Source organism: Haemorhous mexicanus, chromosome 2, assembly GCF_027477595.1.
Source record: "Haemorhous mexicanus isolate bHaeMex1 chromosome 2, bHaeMex1.pri, whole genome shotgun sequence".
NCBI lineage: Eukaryota > Metazoa > Chordata > Aves > Passeriformes > Fringillidae > Haemorhous > Haemorhous mexicanus.
Genome location: NC_082342.1, coordinates 917,151 through 936,444, shown reverse-complemented (window position 1 = coordinate 936,444; position 19,294 = coordinate 917,151). Strand labels below are relative to the sequence as shown.

Sequence of the window (19,294 nt, the reverse complement as noted above, 5' to 3'; positions counted from 1 at the left end):
GTGCTTAAAGCAGGGAGGGAACTGGGGATTTGCAGCAGTTGTTGGGGATGCTGAGCTTTCCCTGCGAGCCTCCAGAGCAGCAAAAGGGAATAAAAAGCTTTTGTAGGTAAGACAAAACAGATCCTGAGAAGGCTGGAGCTCCTGGGGGGAGAGAACATCAGTGCTCTGACCTGAGGGTAGCTGGGTACCACAGGTTCTTCTCACACTAAAGAAAAACACCCTGTAGATCTTCTAGCTGAACTTCTGTTAGTTTACATGGGGAAACTGAGTCCTTTTGGCAACACTGCAGTTTGTTTTTCTGCTCCCCTTTCAAGAGAAGCATTGAAAACTCTGCACACCCCCAGCGCTGTGTTAAACACATATTGCTGAAATCCAGCTTTAAGCCAAGCTTAGGAGCTGCCAGAGCTGAGCCTGTCTGCCTGAGCTGGCCTTGGGCTCTTTCCCTGAGAGGGCTGTGATGCTGTGGTAATTACAGGACAGCTCCTGCCTGGGAGGATTCCTGAGCCATGTGTCCTTCAAGGGAGGGAAATGCCTCGTGGCCCAGGGGGCTGCCTGGGGACAGGCATTTGTGATGGGACAGGGCTGGGAGGAGGGCTTCTTGGGCTGGGAGAAGGGTTTTTTTGGGCTGGTAGAAGGGTTTTTTTGGGCTGGGAGAAGGGTTTTTTTGGGCTGGTAGAAGGGGTTTTTTGGGTTGAGAGAAGGGTTTTTTTTGGGCTGGGAGGAGGGTGTTTTGGGCTGGGAAAAGGGTTTTTTGGGCTGGGAGAAGGGTTTTTTTGGGCTGGGAGGAAGGTTTTTTTGGGCTGGGAGAAGGGTTTTTTTGGGCTGGGAGGGGGATTTTTTGGGCTGGGAGAAGAAAAGGGTTTTTTTTGGGCTGGGAGAAGAGAAGGGTTTTTTGGGCTGGGAGGAGGATTTTTTGGGCTGGGAGAAGAGAAGGGTTTTTTGGGCTGGAAGAAGGGTTTTTTTGGGCTGGGAGAAGAGAAGGGTTTTTTGGGCTGGGAGAAGAGAAGGGTCTTTTGGGCTGGGAGAAGGATTTTTTGGGTTGGGAGAAGGGTTTTTTGGGCTGGGAGAAGGGTTTTTTGGGCTGGGAGGAGGATTTTTTGGGCTGGGAGAAGGGTTTTTTGGGCTGGGAGAAGAGAAGGGTTTTTTGGGCTGGGAGAAGAGGAGGGTTTTTTGGGCTGGGAGGAGTTTTTTAGGCTGGGAGAAGAGAAGGGGTTTTTGGGCTGGGAGAAGGGATTTTTGGGCTGGGAGGAGGATTTTTTGGGCTGGGAGAAGAGAAGGGTTTTTTGGGCTGGGTGGAGCGTTTTTTTGGGCTGGGAGAAGAGAAGGGTTTTTTGGGCTGGGAGAAGGGTTTTTTGGGCTGGGAGAAGAGAAGGGTTTTTTGGGCTGGGAGAAGGGTTTTTTTGGGCTGGGAGGGGGATTTTTTGGGCTGGGAGAAGAAAAGGGTTTTTTTTGGGCTGGGAGAAGAGAAGGGTTTTTTGGGCTGGGAGAAGAGGAGGGTTTTTTGGGCTGGGAGAAGAGAAGGGTTTTTTGGGCTGAGAGGAGGATTTTTTGGGCTGGGAGGAGAGTTTTTTTGGGCTGGGAGGAGGATTTTTTTGGGCTGGGAGGAGGATTTTTTGGGTTGGGAGAAGGGTTTTTTGGGCTGGGAGAAGAGAAGGGTTTTTTGGGCTGGTAGAAGGGTTTTTTGGGTTGGGAGAAGAAAAGGGTTTTTTGGGCTGGGAGGAGCATATTTTGGGCTGGGAGAAGGGTTTTTGTGCTGGGAGAAGGGTTTTTTGGGCTGGGAGGAGCATTTTTTGGGCTGGTAGAAGGGTTTTTTGGGCTGGGAGGAGAGTTTTTTTGGGCTGGGAGGAGCATTTTTTGGGCTGGGAGAAGGATTTTTTGGGCTGGGAGGAGAGTTTTTTTGGGCTGGGAGGAGCATTTTTTGGGCTGGGAGAAGAGTTTTTTGGGCTGGGAGGAGGATTTTTTGGGCTTCGAGGAGGATTTTTTGGGTACCCAGCGGTGTTGGGTGCACAGGTCCTGGCAGACCTGTCTGTGCTGAGCACAGGGTGCTGGTGGTGGAGGCTCTGGGCAGCTGCTGCATGCCCAGCCCAGCTGTGGGCCAGCACAGCCTCTCCTCAGGGCTCTCCACACCCCTCCAGGGGGGCTGGGAAGGGGAATTGCCTGGCCCAGCCCTGGGAATCAGCTCAGATTTAATCGTGGCACAGCGACAGCTCTGCCCATCTGAGTGAGGAGGACTCAGCCCAGCAGGAGCTGAGACTTCAGGCTGATCTCCACATCCTTCCCAGGGTGAAGTTTCCCAGAAGTGTTGCTGATGTGCACACAGCCTGTCCTGAGCTCCCTGCAGACACAGTCCCTCGGGTTCCCCAGGCTGTGTGGGACACCCTGTTCAGCTGCACCCCACATCCCAGCCCATTCCAGCCTGCACCAAGCCCTGTCCAACCTGGCTGCTGGGCCAGTCCCTTTCCCAGCCTGCCTGTCTCTGCTTTCAGCCTCTGAAAGCCTCCTTTTTGTGTCTGAGTTTTGCCAGGAGCTCCTGGCTCACCCACAGAGCTCTCCTGGAGCTCTTCCCTGCCTTCCTGCTTGCAGCAGGTGATCACTGAGGTTTCACAGGCCCTTCCTCCATCCAGGGCTTCTTCCTGTGGCACTCTACCAAGCAGATCTCTGGGATAATGGCTGCATCCAACTGTTGCTGAGTTTTTGATGAAAATCCCTTTTTTCTGGCTGTGCCTGTTCTGCCCTGTGAGATCCCGGAAAATTTAATTTTCCATAAAAACCTGGAAAATTATTTGCTGGCAGAGGGGAGGTGTCCTGTGACCCCGAATCCCTGCTGGGGTGCACGGGTGTCCCTGCAGGGGTTTGGGTGGAGGAGCTCAGGCTGGGTTTGGTGGATTTTGGAGAGCTGCTGTGTGGCTCCTGGCAGCTCTTTCCCAGCTCTCTGGCTGCTGGATTGTCCACAAGCAAAAGGCCATTCCCATGGAATTATGGATGGATAAAACAGAGCAGGTGTTTCCTCCCGGGGTTCAAGTTACCAAACCCATCAGGACATTCCAGCTTCTTGCATTTTAAATTCCCTGATCCCCAGGAGCAGAGCCATTTCCCAGCTTTGGAGGCTGACATCCATGACAAGGATCACAAGGTGTGCTCCTGGAGCCGTGGGCACAGGTTCTCCTTGTGCAGAGGGATGTGCTGGAGAGGGTGCTGAGCCCCAGTGCAGTTCCTGCTCTGGGATGGAAATTGCTGTGCAGCTTTGGAGCAGGGCATGCTGGAGCTGGCTGATTTCTTTGGCAGATGTCTGGTGCTGTCACATCATGCCCAGCCCTCGGAGCTGCCGGCCCTTCCAAGGGCTCCCTGGGGCTTGGCCAAGGGATGCCCTGCTCTTCCCACTCCCCTGCTGTGGGAGAACAAGCATTTTCCATAAGGAGCTGTCAGCAGGCTCTGCCTCCCCCCCATCCTGAGGGGCTGGGGAGCCCTGGTGGGGGGAAGAGCCAGAGGAAATCTGAAATCTCTGCTGGGTGGGAGCTGTCAAAGCACTCCTGGTTCCCATCTCTGAGCAGCATGGGGGGGTGGTATTTGCTGGGGATAAGTGACCTTTTACTGCTTGTGCAGGCATTCCAGGGGTTTATTTTATAAATCCATTCTGTTTTGCTACCTGAGGCCTCTGCCAGTGCTTCCAGGTGATTGTTCTGTGGGATCCACACTAACCCTGAGTGTAATTTTGCTGAGGAGCAAACAGGAGCAATTTGGGGGTTGAATTATTCTCCCCTGCACTAACAGGTCGAGGTGGGGTCAGTGATAAAAGCCTGGCTGAGGGGTGTTTTTGAGGGGTGTTTCAGGGGGGTCACAGCTGAACATCTCTGTGTATGTGGGTGCTTCAAGCTGACCTTTCAATTTTCCTTTTTTATTCCAGGAGCTACGTGGGACAGCCAATGTTTCCCTTTGGTCCTGTCTGCTGCTGTGACAGCCTCATGTGAGTAAGGGCTGGGGTGGGTTTGGTGAAGCTGGGTGTGTTTGCAGCTCCTGCTCTGCTCACCTCCCTTCCCCTCCGTGTCCTGGGGCAGAGCCCCCAGCAGGATGAGTGGTCTCTTGGGAATAAAACCAGCGGTTTCTTGGGAATAAAAACGTTCAGGCTTCTTGGAGAGGCAGAGTGGAATGTTTATGTGAGAGCCCCTGTCAGCAGCTGCATGTTTTATCCAAGCCAGCAAGGGCAGGAGTGTTCACAGGAGCATGGCAGCACTAAATCGGGACAGTTGGTCGCTAATCTTTGCAAAGATACAAAACTGATTAAACAAGAAGATCCCCTGAGGCAGCCTGGAAGTTGCACTCTAAGGGTGACCCAGGCTTGCAGAGGTTCCTCTCTGGCCCCTGTTCCTGGCCACACTTCCTCTGTGTGGTCACTCCAAATTGCTGCCAGCTGGCCCCTTCCTCCTGGGGGGGTTGTGTGTGCTGCTCCTGGCCTCTGACCTCGCAGAGAAAATCTGTGCTGTGTGCACATCTCTGAATTGGCACTGAGAGGGAGCAATACAGGGAGTTTAAACAGCAGAGGGGAGAGACTCTGTCCTTCAGAGCCTCACTACTGACCACAGGCCCCGCTGTGCCCATAAATGAGTCTGAGTCTCCTTGCCCTGTTGTGTTTGAGGTTTTCCTGCCTCTCTGTTGCCTTCTGCCCTCGTTCCAGACATCAGCTTATGGTGTGTTTCCAGCTAGACAAACAGGAGCTGTTTTTTTGTTCCAGGGTAAGTTTTTTTTTTTTCCAGCCCAGTGGTTTTGTAGTGCGGTGCCTTCGCAGAGACAAAAACAGAGGAGAAAAACACGATTTAAAAAAAATGTCAGCATTGTAAAGGAGGAGGAATGAAACCAGAGGACTGCTATATCATCAAAGTGAGCGTGCCACTGTGTGAACATGTGGCAGGGCAGCCAGTTAACAGAAAATGATAGTGAAACTGGGTGATATTTCCAGTCTCCCCAGGGGGAAGGCACATGTGGTTTACAATGGATAATGAAATGTTATGGTTTTTATGTCTAAGACGTTAATTCTGCCAGGGCAGTAATCCCGAGGTTCCAATCCACATTTAAGTTGGAAAGATATGCACAGGCTTTTATTGAGGACATAAACTACAGTGCATTTAAGGCAAAACAACAGAGAGATGGGAGAGATTTCCACTTCTCTTCCCTTCTCTCTTCTCTGTTCTATCAAATACTGATTTGTGCCACAGGGGCTGCTGCCCTGAAGCCTGGTGCTTCTTCCGTGGCAAACACAGAAGTTAATCCCTTTTTTCCCCCAATTTTGGGAGGGACATACCATGTGTGATGGTTTTGTGCTTGTCTGGGTTTTGTGAGAGCAAGTCTTGAGCACTTCTAGCTTGAAACACCCGCAGGGGCCGGTGGCTGTGCATCAGCCCCAGGTCCTGATGCAGAGTGTTACCTGTGTGTTGTGCACCTGGTTTGCCCTACTCCAGCCCCAATTCCCTCCTGTGCTTCTCTGCCAGTGGTGGAGAAGTGGCTCTGAGCCCGAGCTGGCCTTTTAATCAGGGCCATGTGTTCCCCCTCCCCTCCTTGCAGCAGCACCAGGGCTTTGCTCTGTGCACAGTGAGCGAGTTCAGGGAGCCAAAGTGGCCAGAAAATAAAATTGTGGTGTTTTGGCCTGCTGTGTTTTGGGAGCCAGGCTGCTGGAAGAGGCAGGCAGGAGGTGGCAGCCCTGATGTGGTCATTTTTGGAGAGCTCTGGGGAGGAAGGAGGTGTCTTGGAGCCTGTTTGGCTCTCTTTGTCCCAGTAGTGCCATCAGGACAGTGCAGTAATAGATGGACACGCTTGGTTTGAGCTTTCCTTGGGGCTGTGCTGCTTTGCTGTGGCTTTTAGAGCTTCTCCACTGGTGTCCTGCAAGCTGATGTCCCAGGGGACACCTGCTGTAGGGACCAGGGGGGAAGGAGGGAGGAAGAGGAGGCTCCTCCTGGAGAGGCTCTGGATGCCCTGATGGGGAGCAGGAGACCTCCTGAGCTTTTCTGTGCCCATTCTGCTTCCCCAGGGGTGTCTGCAGGAAGCTCTGAGCTGGGAGGGGAGGGATGCTCACACCCTCTGAGCTGGCCTGGCCTCAGCTCAGGGGAGCTCAGGCAGCTCTGCAGCACCCCAAAATGAGGAACGTGGTTATTTCTGCCTGGCAGTTCCCTCCTGTGCCCCAGCACTGGGGGAAGTGGGCCACCTTATCAAAGCCATTTCTCCAAGGGACCCAGCCCAGCATTCTTGACATGCCTCAGCACACTTCTGCTTTTGGGCAATCAGTGCAGCCCTTGAAACTGAGCTCTTCTGTTCCTCTGCAGTGCTCCTGCTCTCCCTGCCTGTTTACTGCAGCTTCAGTGCCCCTCCAGCACTACCCATGCCATGCCCTGTGCATTAATCACATCTGTGTGGTGTGTGGGGGGGAGCAGGACACAGGGAAAACAGCTTTGGTCACAGACTTCCACAGGGCAGGATCTGCCCTGATGGCTCTCCGAGCTTCTTAGAGCTGGAGCAGTGACAGCAGGCAGCATTGGAGCCCCCCTCCCAAATGTTGTGTTTAATCCTAAAGCTGGCTTTAGCAGTCAAGTAACAGACAAATGCTGAAAAGCCTCGTAAGAAGTAGGAGGAACGGGCAGGACTTGAAAAAAAACCCCAAAAGTACAAATGAGGAAAAGCAATCAGCAGTTCTGGAGCTGTTCTGGTTTTCAGAATGCAAGGCTTTTGCCAGGAACAGGGAGGGTCTCTGCCCTTGAGCTCGCTGAAGAAGTTAATCTGTGCATGAACTCTCAGTCTCAGGGGTCACTCAGAGCAGGGATGGCTCTCGGAGCCTCCAGCCTCACGTTTGTGCAGAAGGCAAGCTCACACAGCAGTGGCACTGCAGGGTGCAGGCTCAGGTGAGACCCTAAAGCAGCCCTTCCCGAGGTGAATGTGCAGCTGCTGTCTGTCAGGGCTGCTCCAAAAAGTAGTTTGGAACAAGCTTTAAGAGGCTCTTTATTTTGTTTTAAATGTGCTGGTACCAAAAGATAGCCAAAGGCTTCTGACTGCACTTCAGAGAAGATGCCTCCAGTTGCTCCATGCTTTTCTTTTGCACTTGTTCTGCCTGTCCTGTCCTTGTCCTGCTGGCCATGGAGAAGAATCATTGTTTAAAGGTGTTCCCTGGTCGAGATCTCTGCCTCAAGGGTGGTCCTGGGCATTTGGGATGTGTTTGGGGAGTTCTCCTGAGCTTGGGGTCACCGTGTCAGTCAGGGGGGGTCCTCCCAAAGCAGGATCAGCTCTGGGACCAAACCAGGCTCCTCTCCAGGGCTTGAAAACCTTCCGGTGGTGGAGCAAGCTCAAGCTCTCCTGAGAACCTGATCCCACCTCCCTTTTTGCCAGGAGTGTCTTCATGGTGGAGATCTCGGTGTATCCCAGCTGCTGTGCCAGTGATTCCCTGTGCACCACTGTGGGTGCCTGACAGAGGCCACAGAGGGATGCAAACTGTGCTTTGGAGTGAAAGGTTTGTGCTGCTGGCAAACAGAGACAGGGAAATGGAATTATATGGGATGTTGTGGCGTGGCTTTGAATGAGGGGAGGGTAAATAAGGGAGGGTTGAAAATCAGCATTTGCTTTCATGGAAAGTTGTGTTGCTCTTTCAATTAAATAACTTGATGGGAGTTTTAAGAAGGAAAAAGACCCCTCAAGGCAGCTTAGAACCAGTGAGTAGGAAAGGAGGAGCGGGGAAGGCAGTGAGACATGTGGTCAGCCCAGTTGTGCCAGCTGGAATGGCTATTACCCTGAGTCAGCCTGTGACAGTCGGTGCTGGTGGCCCTCTGGGCAGCACCTGAGGTGCAGATCTCTGCTCCCCCCGAGGGCTTTGGGTCAGGGCCCCCGAGAGAGGTGTTCACAGGGTGCTCCCTGTGCCCTGCCCTGAAACCAGGTCAGGAATCTTTTCATTGAGGTGACATTGAGGGGAGATCTGTTGGTTGTTTTTTTTTTTTCCTTTTTAAACCATCTGGCTGTAATAGAAGAAGTAAATTGGAGCTTGTTTTCTAAAAATGAGAACATGTGCAGTCAAGCAGCATCTTTTATTTTTGTGCAGCACATCTAAAAGGGGCGCGAGTCTGCCTCGTTGCCAGCGCGCATCCGGCTGCTCCTGCCCTCTTCCCTGGGCTCCCTCCCCTCCCTCCCCTGCTCCCAGCACTTGGCAGGGAGCTGCCCAGGGAGTCACTGGGCTTGGGGTGTGCCAGTCGGCCCCGCAGGGCGGGGGAAGGTGCCAGGGACACCTGGAGGGGGCTGTGGGCGGGTGGCTGCGGTGCTGCTCCGGTCCCTGCTCCCTTGGGAGCCTCCCTTAGGGTGGGACAAGGAGGGAGCAGGGACACACAGGGACAGCTGTGGCACCCTCCTGCCAACTGACAGACAATTGGATGGGCAGGGAAGGAGCAGCTGCTCGGAGTTGTTTCCTTTGGTTCTGCTGGGAGTGGAGAGCATTTCCCCTCTCAGTTACAGCCTCCAGCACACGAGAGGGAGTCATGGAATCACGGAATCATTTAGGGTGGGAAATACCTCTGAGACCATGGAGTCCCAGCTGTGCCCCATGCCCACCTTGTCCCCAGCCCAGGGCACTGAGTGCCACCTCCAGGAGTTCCTGGGACACCTCCAGGATGGGCACTCCAAACCTCCCTGGGCAGTTCCATTTCCTGAGCACCCTTTCCATGGGGAAATTCCTGCTGTGCCCACCCTGGCCCAGCTGGAGGCCATTCCCTCTCCTCCTGCCCCTGTTCCCCCTGGCTGTCCCCTCCTGGCAGGGAGCTGTGCAGAGCCACAAGGTCCCCCTGAGCCTCCTTTTGTCCCTTCCTCCCTGGTGTCCCCTCCCTGTGTTTGGGCAGCTCTGCAGTGTCCAGGACAGGGGAACAATCTGCCCAAAGTGTCTTTTTTATTCCACCAGGGCCATGCAGGAGATGAGGATAATACTTGCCTTGCAGAGCATCGTGGAAGTTAATTTGCTAATTATTTACAAAGCACATCAGAGTGCTGCTTCAGTTATACACAGGGTTATGATAACATCTAATTAGTAATTCCTCATGACACTTCATTTTCTTTCTGCCATAAATATTGGCCTAATGTAGGGGCAGCCCTGCCTGTGCTTGTTATCCCAGCACCTCAGAGGGAATAAAAAAAGCTGGATTTAGTTTGTAAATGGTGCCTCTTTATCCCCCTCCTCCTCTCCCACCTGACTCACAAAACCTCTGACCCCTTTGGTGAGCTGCTGCTGGTGTCCATCCATGGGTCACTGCTTGGGGAGGACTCACCCCTGCCATGGAAATCTCATCCCTCTGGAAAACCCCCTGCTCTTCCCTGCTTTCCCATCCTTCCCAGCCTCCCAGCTCTGTGCCCTTTCCTGCTGGGCAGGGGCAGGTGAGGGATGAAGGGCAGGAAAGGAGGAGCTGCCATGGGAAGATCTCTGCCCTCCCTTTCTGTGGGACCTGGACCAGGAGCTGGGATAACAGGGTACAAGAGCTTCTCTCCCAGCTTTTCCCTTCCTTTCCCTCTGTCTTTGCCCAGGTTTGGATCCCACACTGAGCTGTTCTGTTCCAAGGTGTGTGTGCAGCCTCTTGTCTTTGCTTTGGCCAGCGTGGATAGGAGATTTTGCCTTGTAGTGTGTTGTTTTCCTCTTCTCCAAACAAGTAAAACTCGGGGACCTTTGCTGTCCATCACACATTGCTGGTTTTACTCAGCTGTGAGTGGCTTTGGGTGCTTCTGAGGGTGTCAATATCCTGAGTGTTTAATGCCTCAGTGCAGCGAGTCCAGGAGCTGGTGATACCTATTTTTAGTGCTGAAAAGTTTTGACAGCTAAAGTAAAGCTACATTATCCATCACTTGACAGCCTCGTCAGCAGCGTGCAGCTTGTCACTCTCACTCAGAGCTGCTTTTCCCAATGAAATTAAAACTATTGGCAGGGATGTGGTGCAAGTGTGTCAGAACGCAGCATGAAAATGACAGCAGCTACTGCCTACTTTAAAAAAAAGACATGTGAGAGGAGGTGTTTGCATTAGAGGTCTTGAGTAAAATGTTCCTCCTTGAGCATTCCCATGGAAAAAGGAAGCAGGCCCTGTTCTGTTCAGCTCTGCCCAACCTTTAGGATAACTCTCCCAGGGTGGGATTGTTGGGGTGTCTGCGCAGGGCTGGATGGTCCTTGGGGGTCCCTCGGGTGTCTGCAAAGCCAAAACCTTAAATTTGCCAGCCAAAACCTTAAATTTCAAGTTGTGCTTGGGCCAGAGGTGGCTCCTGCCTCTCGTCACTTGTCTGGGTTTCGCAGGCAGAGGTGCTGGCTCGCTGCCACCATCCACTCCCTGGAGCTCATTAGGAGCCTTTTTCAGCTCCCCTTGTAGCCATACAACAGGGATCAGCTTTCCCAGGAGCTGATAGATCTGCTGACCTCTCCAAAGGGGAAAAAAGCCCTCCTGTAATTCATTACCTGACTTCTGTAGAGGCTGAAAGGGAGCTATTTGTGACTGAACAATACTTGCCTTTCACAACTCCCTTCCTAATCCCAAATAGAAACATGAGGCTGAGAAAACCTTTCTGATAGCAGGGAGTGTGGATACATTCAACCCAGCATAATTTTTCATGGCATTAATGTTCTGTAATTGCCAGGGGTTGGTTTGCAGGTTTTTGTTGGACAAAGCGAAGGCAGGCAGTGTTAAACATCAGTTTGAGGGGGTAGAAACAATTCTGATGGTGGTGTGATGGTTTTCCATCAGTGAGGTGCTGCTTCACAGGGTTTGAAAGCTGAGGTTTCAAAAAAAAAACCCAATGCAAGCCAAATCAACTTTCTTCTTCAGTTTATGACTGAATACCAGGTGGCTCGAGCCAAACTGTCCCAACCCTTTGCTCCTGCCAGGTGTGTCAGGCCACACAAAGAGTGGGATTCCAGGGTGGAAGCCAGTGCATGGCTTGGCCACATCATCCACAGGGAACTTGGAAGGCCAGGTTATGTGTGTAGGGCTGCAGTTTTTCCAGGATTCCCTGGAAATGGCACCAGTGATGTGTGCCCAACATCATCTGTGCTTGTGGGATGTTGGGAGAAGCAGCAGAACTGGCCTGGACATCAGCTCCTTGGTGTTCCCTGGGGATTTCCTGAGGGATGATTAGTGGCTGGTGGGCCCCAGGTTGATCAGAGGGGGTGATGATCACCTCAGGAGCTCACCATGGCTTGCAGAAGGACCCGAGTGGCTCCACCTGTCTGGGTGGTGGAGGCAGAACGCTCCTCCGAGGCCACCTGTGTGTGCAGGTGAAAAACAGGACAGATAGAATCATGAATTTTTGAAGCACCTTGGCTTTGTAAAGTAAGCCTTAGTTAAGGAGATACGGTCTGCAGAGCCCTGTGTGAGCAGGGCAGGTGCTCCTCCTATCTCACCTTCCTGCTGTGCTCAGGGTGAGTCACTGGGCTGGAGTGACTCCCTCTCTTCTGCCCCAAGTGCTAATCCATTGTTAAAATGATATTAACTCCTCATGCCTGCTAATTAGCAGGTGTGCCAGGGTGTGAGAGGCCCAGGATGTTAATTAGGGTTGATAGAAACACCTTTATGCAGGATTCAGACCTGGGTTGTGTCTCCTTGCTTCCAGCACAGAGAAGGGCTGTGCTGTGGGACCTTCCTCCTCTGGGCTCTGGGGTGGGATCGATGTTTGGGGAGCCAGAACCTCCCTGGAAGCTTCACAGAATCACAGAACCTCCCGAGCTGGAAGGGCCCCACAAGCACCATCCAGTCCTGCTCTTGTCCCTGCACAGACACCCCAGCAATCCCACCCTGGGCATCCCTGGAGAGCTTTCCAAATGTCCCTGGAGCTCTGTGGGGCTGTGCCCATGCCCTGGGGAGCCTGGGCAGTGGAAGAACCTTTTCCTGATATCCAGCCTGACCCTCCCCTGGCACAGCTCCAGCCCTTCCCTGGGTCCTGTCCCAGGGAGCAGAGGTCAGAGCTGCCCCTCAGGAGGAGCTGCATCCCCCCTGGAGGTCTGACCTAAACCTTCTCCATTCTGGTGGGATTCATCCTGCCAGAAGGATGGAAGGAGAAGAGACCTTTCCCAGTGGTATCACTGCTCAGCTGAGGAGGGGGGGGTCATTTTTTACCCTGCTCCAGGGCAGAGCTCAGGGCTGCTTCTGGGAGCTGCTGGAGGTGTTCCTGCAGCCATCCCACTCCTCTTGGAGCTGGGCCATTCCAGGCAGAACACGCCGGGCTGTCTCCCAGCAGGTTTGGTAGTTCCTGGCTGGCACAGGGCTGTTCACACCAGCTGGCTCGGGCCCTTGGAGGAAGCCCACATCCAAAGGGAGTGTCCCTGTGTGTCAGCAGGGCCAGGAGCCAGGGCCAGGCCTGGGAGTGCCTGTTCTCCCCACGGAGAGCCGGGCACTGCCCACCAGGCTCCCCGCGAGGCTGCTCCACACCGTCCCTGCTCCCACCATCCCGGGCTGCTCACCCAGCCACGCTTCCTGCAGGAAGCATCTCACTTCTCTTGGATCCAGCACGACTCAGGAGGAGGCATCCCTTTGCTCTCCTTCCACGGATCCCTCTCCATACATTAGGATTGCTGCTTATGGCTTGCTGGCTTTTGCTCCACAGCTCTGGGGCATGATTGAAGGGGAGGTCACTGCTTGTCTTTTGCAGATCTGCACTGAGCCTTGTGGCTCTGCACAACTCCCTGACAGGAGGGGACAGCCAAGGTTTTCGGGCTCTGCTCCCAGGGAACAGGGACAGGAGGAGAGGGAATGGCCTCAGGCTGGGCCAGGGGAGGTTTAGAGTTGACACCAGGAGGATTTTCCCTGTGAAAAGAGTGGTCAGGCAGTGGCAGGGGCTGCACAGGGAGGTTTGGAGTCCCCATCCTTGGAGGTGTCCAAGGAATTCCTGGATGTGGCACAGTGCTCTGGGCTGGTCACAAGGTGGGCATGGGGCACAGCTTGGACTCGATGGTCTCAGAGGGCTTTTCCAGTGAAACGATTCTGTGATTTAAAACCCACCAGTGGTTTCAGCAGTGTCTGGAGGCTTCTGCAAGCTGCTCATGCTTTCCTGGGAGTTCTGCCATGCCCAGGGATTGCTCTGGGTAGCAGGAAGAGCTGTCCAGGCTGCTGTGGCAGGGTGCAGGTGGCACTGGCAGAGCAGAAGGGTGCTGCTGTGTCGCAGTAAGCGCCTGTCCCCCGTCTGCAGGGTGGCAGCAGGGTCTGTGGGAGCTGGAGGCTGCACACCTGTGTGTGGGTACACGCCAAGGCCGCCCCGATCCCCTTCTGACAGGAGTGATCCCGCTCCGATGGCAGCGATCCTATTGCGATGGGAGAGATCCCACTCCAATGGGAGTGATCCCATTCCAATGGGAGCGATCCTATTGCGATGGGAAAGATCCCACTGTGATGGGAGAGATCCTGCTCTGATGGGAGTGATCCCATTCCAGTGGGAGAGATCCCGCTCCAATGGGAGAGATCCTATTGCGATGGGAAAGATCCCACTCTGATGGGAGAGATCCCGCTCTGATGGGAGTGATCCCATTCCAGTGGGAGAGATCCCGCTCCAATGGGAGTGATCCTATTCCAATGGGAACGATCCCATTCCAATGGGAGAGATCCCGCTCCAATGGGAGTGATCCTATTGCGATGGGAACAATCCCACTCTGATGGGAGAGATCCTGCTCTGATGGGAGTGATCCCATTCCAATGGGAGTGATCCCGCTCCGATGGGAGCAATCCTGTTGCGATGAGAACAATCCCGCTCCGATGGGAGAGATCCTGCTCCGATGGGAGTGATCCCATTCCAATGGGAACGATCCCATTCCAATGGGAGTGATCCCGCTCCGATGGGAATGATCCCATTCCAATGGGAACGATCCCATTCCAATGGGAGTGATCCCGCTCCGATGGGAGTGATCCTATTGCAATGGGAACGATCCCACTCAGATGGGAGTGATCCCGCTCTGATGGCAGCGATCCTATTGCGACGGGAGCGATCCTGCTCTGATCCCAGTCCAATGAGAGCGATCCCGCTCCAATGATAGTGATCCTGTTGCAACAGGAGCGATACCACTCCAACAGGAGCGATCCTATTGTGATGGGAGTGATCCCACTCCGATGGCAGCAATCCCAGTGGGAGTGATCCTATTGCAACAGGAGCGATCCCACTCCGATGGCAGTGATCGTATTGCGATGGGAATGATCCCACTCTGATGGGAGTGATCCCGCTCCAATGGCAGCGATCCCATTCCACTGGGAGTGATCCCACTCTGATGGGAGTGATCCCGCTCCAATGGCAGCGATCCTGCTCCAATGTCAGCGATCCCATTCCACTGGGAGCGATCCCACTCTGATGGCAGCGATCCTATCGCGATGGGAGCAATCCCGCTCTGATGGGAGTGATTCCGCTCTGACAGCAGTGATCTCGTTCCAATGGCAGTGATCCTGTTCCAATGGGAGCGATCCCACTCCGACGGCAGTGATCCCTGGGCGGTGTGGGAGCTGTGCCCTGTTCCAGCTGGCCGAGCCCGAGCGGCCCCGCAGGCAGGCACAGCAGAGGGCAGGCACAGCAGAGGGCAGGCACAGCAGAGGGCAGGCACAGCAGAGGGCAGGCACAGCAGAGGGCAGGCACAGCAGCCCCCGTGGCCCTCTGAGTCACGGCTGGCTCGCCAAACCTGCTCGTCTGCTCGGGGTTTGCGAGTTCCCAGCGCTGGAAGCTGCTCTCCCGTTTGTTTGTCTGCAATGGGAGCTGCTGGTTGGCTCATTCGGGGTTTAAATCCACCACAGTGCTGAGGATTGCTGGGTGCTCCCCAGGCCAAACAGTGTCTGATCCCATCCCTCCTCCCGCCCTTTGCTGCTGCCCAGGTGGAGCAGCGCTCCGGTGCTCCTGGGGTGGGCCTGTGGTCACGGGGGACCTCGTGCTGGGCGTGGGTGGATGTGTGGGAAACGTCTGAGGTGAGAAGTTAAACCCCAGGTGCTGTTTGAAGTGGGCTCGGACTCGCTGCTCACTCCTGTTCCTGGTCACGGGGGCTGTAAGGATGGCTGTGCCACGTCAAATTGCTTCTCTGATACCTTGTCCCTGTCCCAAAATAGAATCATCTCCTCCCTTGCTCAGCACCGGGCTGTGGAACCCCACAGCCTCACTCCAGCTGTTAAATCCTTCCAGAGCCACAGCTGTCTGTCCAGCCCTGGGTCAGAGCTGGGCTCCTGCACGTACCTGTTGCCTTTTTATTTTATTATTTTCCTCGTGGTTCTGTCCTTTTCCCAACTTGTGGGCACTGCTGGGTTGCAGAGGGCCGGACTGCAAGGGCAGGGGTATTGCTCAATACTCGGTATGTGTGCAGCATCATGCAGAGTTGTAGATGTTAATTTGTCAATTGATTTGATTTCTGCTTGTAAAGAATATTGACTGTGTTGTCTGCTTCTTTTTCAGAGCAGTTTCATACCTGTTTTTCTTGTCCCATGTAAGTGGTGCAGAGGCAAGGTGGGGGAAGTTGGGGGAATAAAAACAGATGGGCTGGGTTTTGTGTTGGTATTTCTTATTTATAGCAACCATTAGCCAGCCCTGCTCTGGAGGATGCTGCTGCTCAAATCTTAATCCAGAGACGGTTATGTGGAAGTAGGGAATTAAGTGAAACCAGATCGATGTAATTCCTAATTCCCTATCCTGGAAACCCTTCTGCACCTGTGGGCAGCTGACCGGGAGCAGCTGCGGGTGTGTTTTTAAGGAGTCTCCTCCAGAAGCACCCTCCCATACGGACCAGGGAAACCCTCGGGGTGCTGGGCGAGTGGAGGGCAGAGGCAGAACGCACAGGCTGGGTCAGAATGTTTTATTTTCTGCCTCCTGGTGAGCTGGTGCCTGCGAACACAGCGGATTCCCGAGGGCTGTGCAGCCGGCATCGGGAGCCAGCCGCCTCTCCGGGCTCCTGGGGATGGAGTTCTTGGCTCCTCTCGCAGCGCCGGTGAGTTGAAGTCAGCCCGGAGGGATGTCCTTAGGAATTCAGATTTCAGGAGCCGGCGGGGCTGAGTGGCAGCTCGTCTGAAGCCTGTGACGGGAGGAATTAATCAGGAGAGGGAGGGAGGAAGAGACGGAGGGAGGGAGGAAGGGAGGGATGGCAAAACCCCAACCCTTCAAACACACCCAATTGACCCATCTCATCTCAGCGTGAAACTTCGCGAGTTACACCCACTCCGGAGCGGCGGGGGAATGCACTGCGGGCGCTTCCTCCTCGGTGCTGGCGGCGGCTGGGGCTCGGCAAGCAGGAGAGGCGAAGATGTTTGTGCTGCTGATGATGAGCGGTGAGAGCCGGGCGGGCTGCCGGGGCGCTGGGGCTCGCACGGAGCCGGGGAAACGCCTTCGGGATGCGGCACCGTCGGGCTGTCTGCGGCTGTGTGTCCGGGAGGGCTTTCCTCTCCCCATTCCCGTCTTCTGTGGGTAGAGGGGTTGCTTTCTGTGAGTTGTGTGTAGTTGGGTTCGCAGGTGCTGTTTGCTTCTCCAGGGTTTGTGCTGCTCGGAGCTGGCTGAATGGGAGCCGGGGAGTTCATAGCTGAATTCCCTAAGAGAGAAAATGTGGTATCGTGTTACTGACTGGAGATGTTCCCTTCTCCAGCTGTCTGGCTTTATTTTCCGTAATTACAGGTTGCCATGCTCTTTAATTGTTGAAAATGAGCCCCGTGAAAGGTTTCAACTTGACTGCAGCTCTGCTGGGTGTCTGTGCAGGGCAGTGCTGCTCCCTTTTGGGGGGCTCACACCTCCCAGAAATTTGGGACTGGGGCAGCCTCGTCCCTGTCGAGCTGCTCATTTTCCTCCTGGTTCCTTCAGCGATGCCTTATCAAGTTATTTAATATCCCGGGCGCTATCTCTGAATCTAAATTGCTTAATTCTTGGGTCGGTGACAGGAAATGTGAGCACAGAGCCCTGGCTCTGCAATTACTGTGACTAAGCATCGGGGCTGAGCACCGAGCAGCAGCAGCAGGGCTGTCTCCCGGCCCTGCTCCTGTCCTGTCCCGGCTGCCCAGCCCGACCTGCTGTCCCCAGGGCTGCTGTGACAATGTCAGGGATGGCTCCTGCTTCCCCAGGGCCACGGGCAGGGTTCAGCCCTGACTCAGGGCCGTGCAAGCCATCAGCTGTGAGTAATCCTCCGGGCCAGAGGAGATCGTGCATACCTTTTTCTGGGAGCTGTTGCAAATGTGCTTTCAGAGTTTGGTTCCGTGCAGCAGAGCCCCGTGGCTGAGCTGGCTGTAGGTTCCCTGGATGGTGTTTGAGTATTGCAGGAGGGATTTACATTTCCACACGTGATGGGCGCTGTGGAACGAAGCGAGCAGGTTTGGTGGGTGCCACTGGCTTGCCTGTTTTTCCCCCATCCTTTCAGAGTTTAAAGTGATCTGTGCATTATGGAAAAGGGGTGGAAAATTGCTGTGCTCAGCAGGGCACGCGGAGCTGCCCAAATTTGGGATCAGGTGCCCAAATCCTGCTTGTGCTTCCTGGGGAACCTGCTCTTTTTAAAGGGTGCCTGGCTGGTTTCTAACTTGTTTTGAGGCAGAAACACTTCATTTTTCCAAAATGCCTGACAGAAAAAAATCTGCCAAACCACAAATCTGCATCATTGAAGCGTTTGCTTGAGCTTAATGCTTTTGCTCTGGGAAATCAGTGGTAGGACTCCTGCTGGAATTGGTGTTGAGAAGAAGCATTGATTTTGCAGTGGCAGCGAGTCTATCAGGCAGCAGTGTTTGGAGCAGACTCGTTTGTCTCTAATGAAGTTACACACTGTGGCTTGACTCGTAGGTAATGGCTGTTTGGAAAGGAGCCCCCAGGAAAACACAGCTACTTCCCTGCAGGATCAGTGACTGGACTGCTCCAGGGAATGCCTGGGAATCCTCCTGCCCGAAGCTGGGGCAGGAGGATGAGGTGGCAGCAGTGGGAGCTCCCAACAGGTTGGCTTGGTCTAAACTGTGAGCTCACTGTGTGCGTCAAGCAGAGACACCTCACTGCTTCCCTCTGGCTCAGATCAGCTCCCCAGTGCTGGTCTTCTCCCAGTTGTGAGGGTTATTAGCTCAAAAAATTAAAGGGTCTTTGATGGAGGACAAAAAAGGCCGCTGGAATAAAACACCAGCTTCTAAATAATTAATTGTAAAGAAAAATGCAGTGCAAAAGTAACAGTGGCATTGAGTCTTGGCAGGAATTCATCAAGGAGGAGGATGAAGCTGTACTGATGTGTCTTCCTGGGTATTATTTCGTTAAACTGGCGACTGTGCAGAGCATTCCAGGGAGTTTTATGGCCCAGTAATCCATTGCTGGATGAGGGGAATACATTATTTATAGATCAGAGTGTTTTAACATCCTCGCATGGGGTTGTTTAAGGAGGTCAGAATGCAGAGCAGTGGGAATGGGATTAGCCCAGCTGTGCCACAGGCAGGGGGCGAAGGGGGAAGTCACCACGTAGATCTTTGTGTTTTCATTGTGCCTCACGAGGCACAGGTCACAGAAGAGTTGGGGGTTTCTAGAAGCAGGATGGAGTTTTTATTGCTTGTGACATCTCAGATTGTAAGTGAGCTGGAAAGAGACACGAGCATCCTTTTGCCTGCTTCAGCAGCCTCGCTCCCGGCTGCATGTTTGTGTTCCCAGAGGGATGCAGGTAGAGGGCTTGGGGAAGGGGGGATGCTGTGAGGGCTGCCAGCCCCTCCTCCCTTGCAGGGGCAGGAAGCTGTGGTGCTGCTCCACGTGTGAAGGCTTTCTGTGTGCTGTGTCCCAGAGGCACAGCCCCGTGAGCCGGCACTGGGGCTGCCAGACAGGTGCTGGATTCACTGCAGAGTGCTTTTAGTGTAATTGCTTCTTGAGGCTTCCAGTCAGGCTTGCCATGAGAGCTGGCATGTGATGTTCTCAGGCAGCTCGAAAAGCCCTCACAGAGCCAAGCAGAGGAATGATCTGGGCAGGGAAAGGGGGTGCCCATCAGGCAGGACCTGCAGGCTGAGCCCAGGGACAGCTCTGGTCCTGGGAAGGGGCTCTGCTCCTGGTTTGCCTCAGGAATCTCCCTGCTTCCAGCACCCACAGCAGTTCCCACTCTGCCTTTGGTCCTCCCAGCAGTGAGCTCTGGGCTGGCAGGCTGGAGGTGGGGAAAGCAGCAGTGGTTCAACTCTGGCACTCTGTAGTAGTGTCTAGGCAGATGATGTCCCATGGTGGCACTCAGTGGTCTCTTTTCCAGCTGGAACAGCTGTATGATTCCATGGTTCTAGGGGTAGCTAGGAGCCCAGGCTCCTGGTGATGTTACAGAGTTTAACCAGTGGCCAGGCATTCTCTGGAGGAGCTGTGTGCCCGTTGTTAGGAGGAGCACGGA

At 54.2% G+C, this 19,294-nt stretch overlaps 1 protein-coding gene across 4 annotated transcripts in view; it reads left to right on the top strand.

Annotated features, from left to right (window-relative positions):
- Window positions 1–19,294, top strand: part of TIAM1 (TIAM Rac1 associated GEF 1) — a 161,558-nt gene that overhangs the window by 36,574 nt on the left and 105,690 nt on the right. The window contains exon 2 of one of the 4 annotated variants that reach the window (XM_059871109.1): window positions 3,905–3,964. Coding sequence is in view for 2 of the 4 variants with exons in the window: in XM_059871116.1 (XP_059727099.1) it covers window positions 16,235–16,259 (25 nt within the window). In the remaining 2 variants the exon portion in view is untranslated. Of the gene's footprint in view, window positions 1–3,904; window positions 3,965–16,105; window positions 16,260–19,294 lie in introns of those variants that run through there. The other 3 variants (XM_059871116.1, XM_059871093.1, XM_059871102.1) reach the window with 3 other exon arrangements.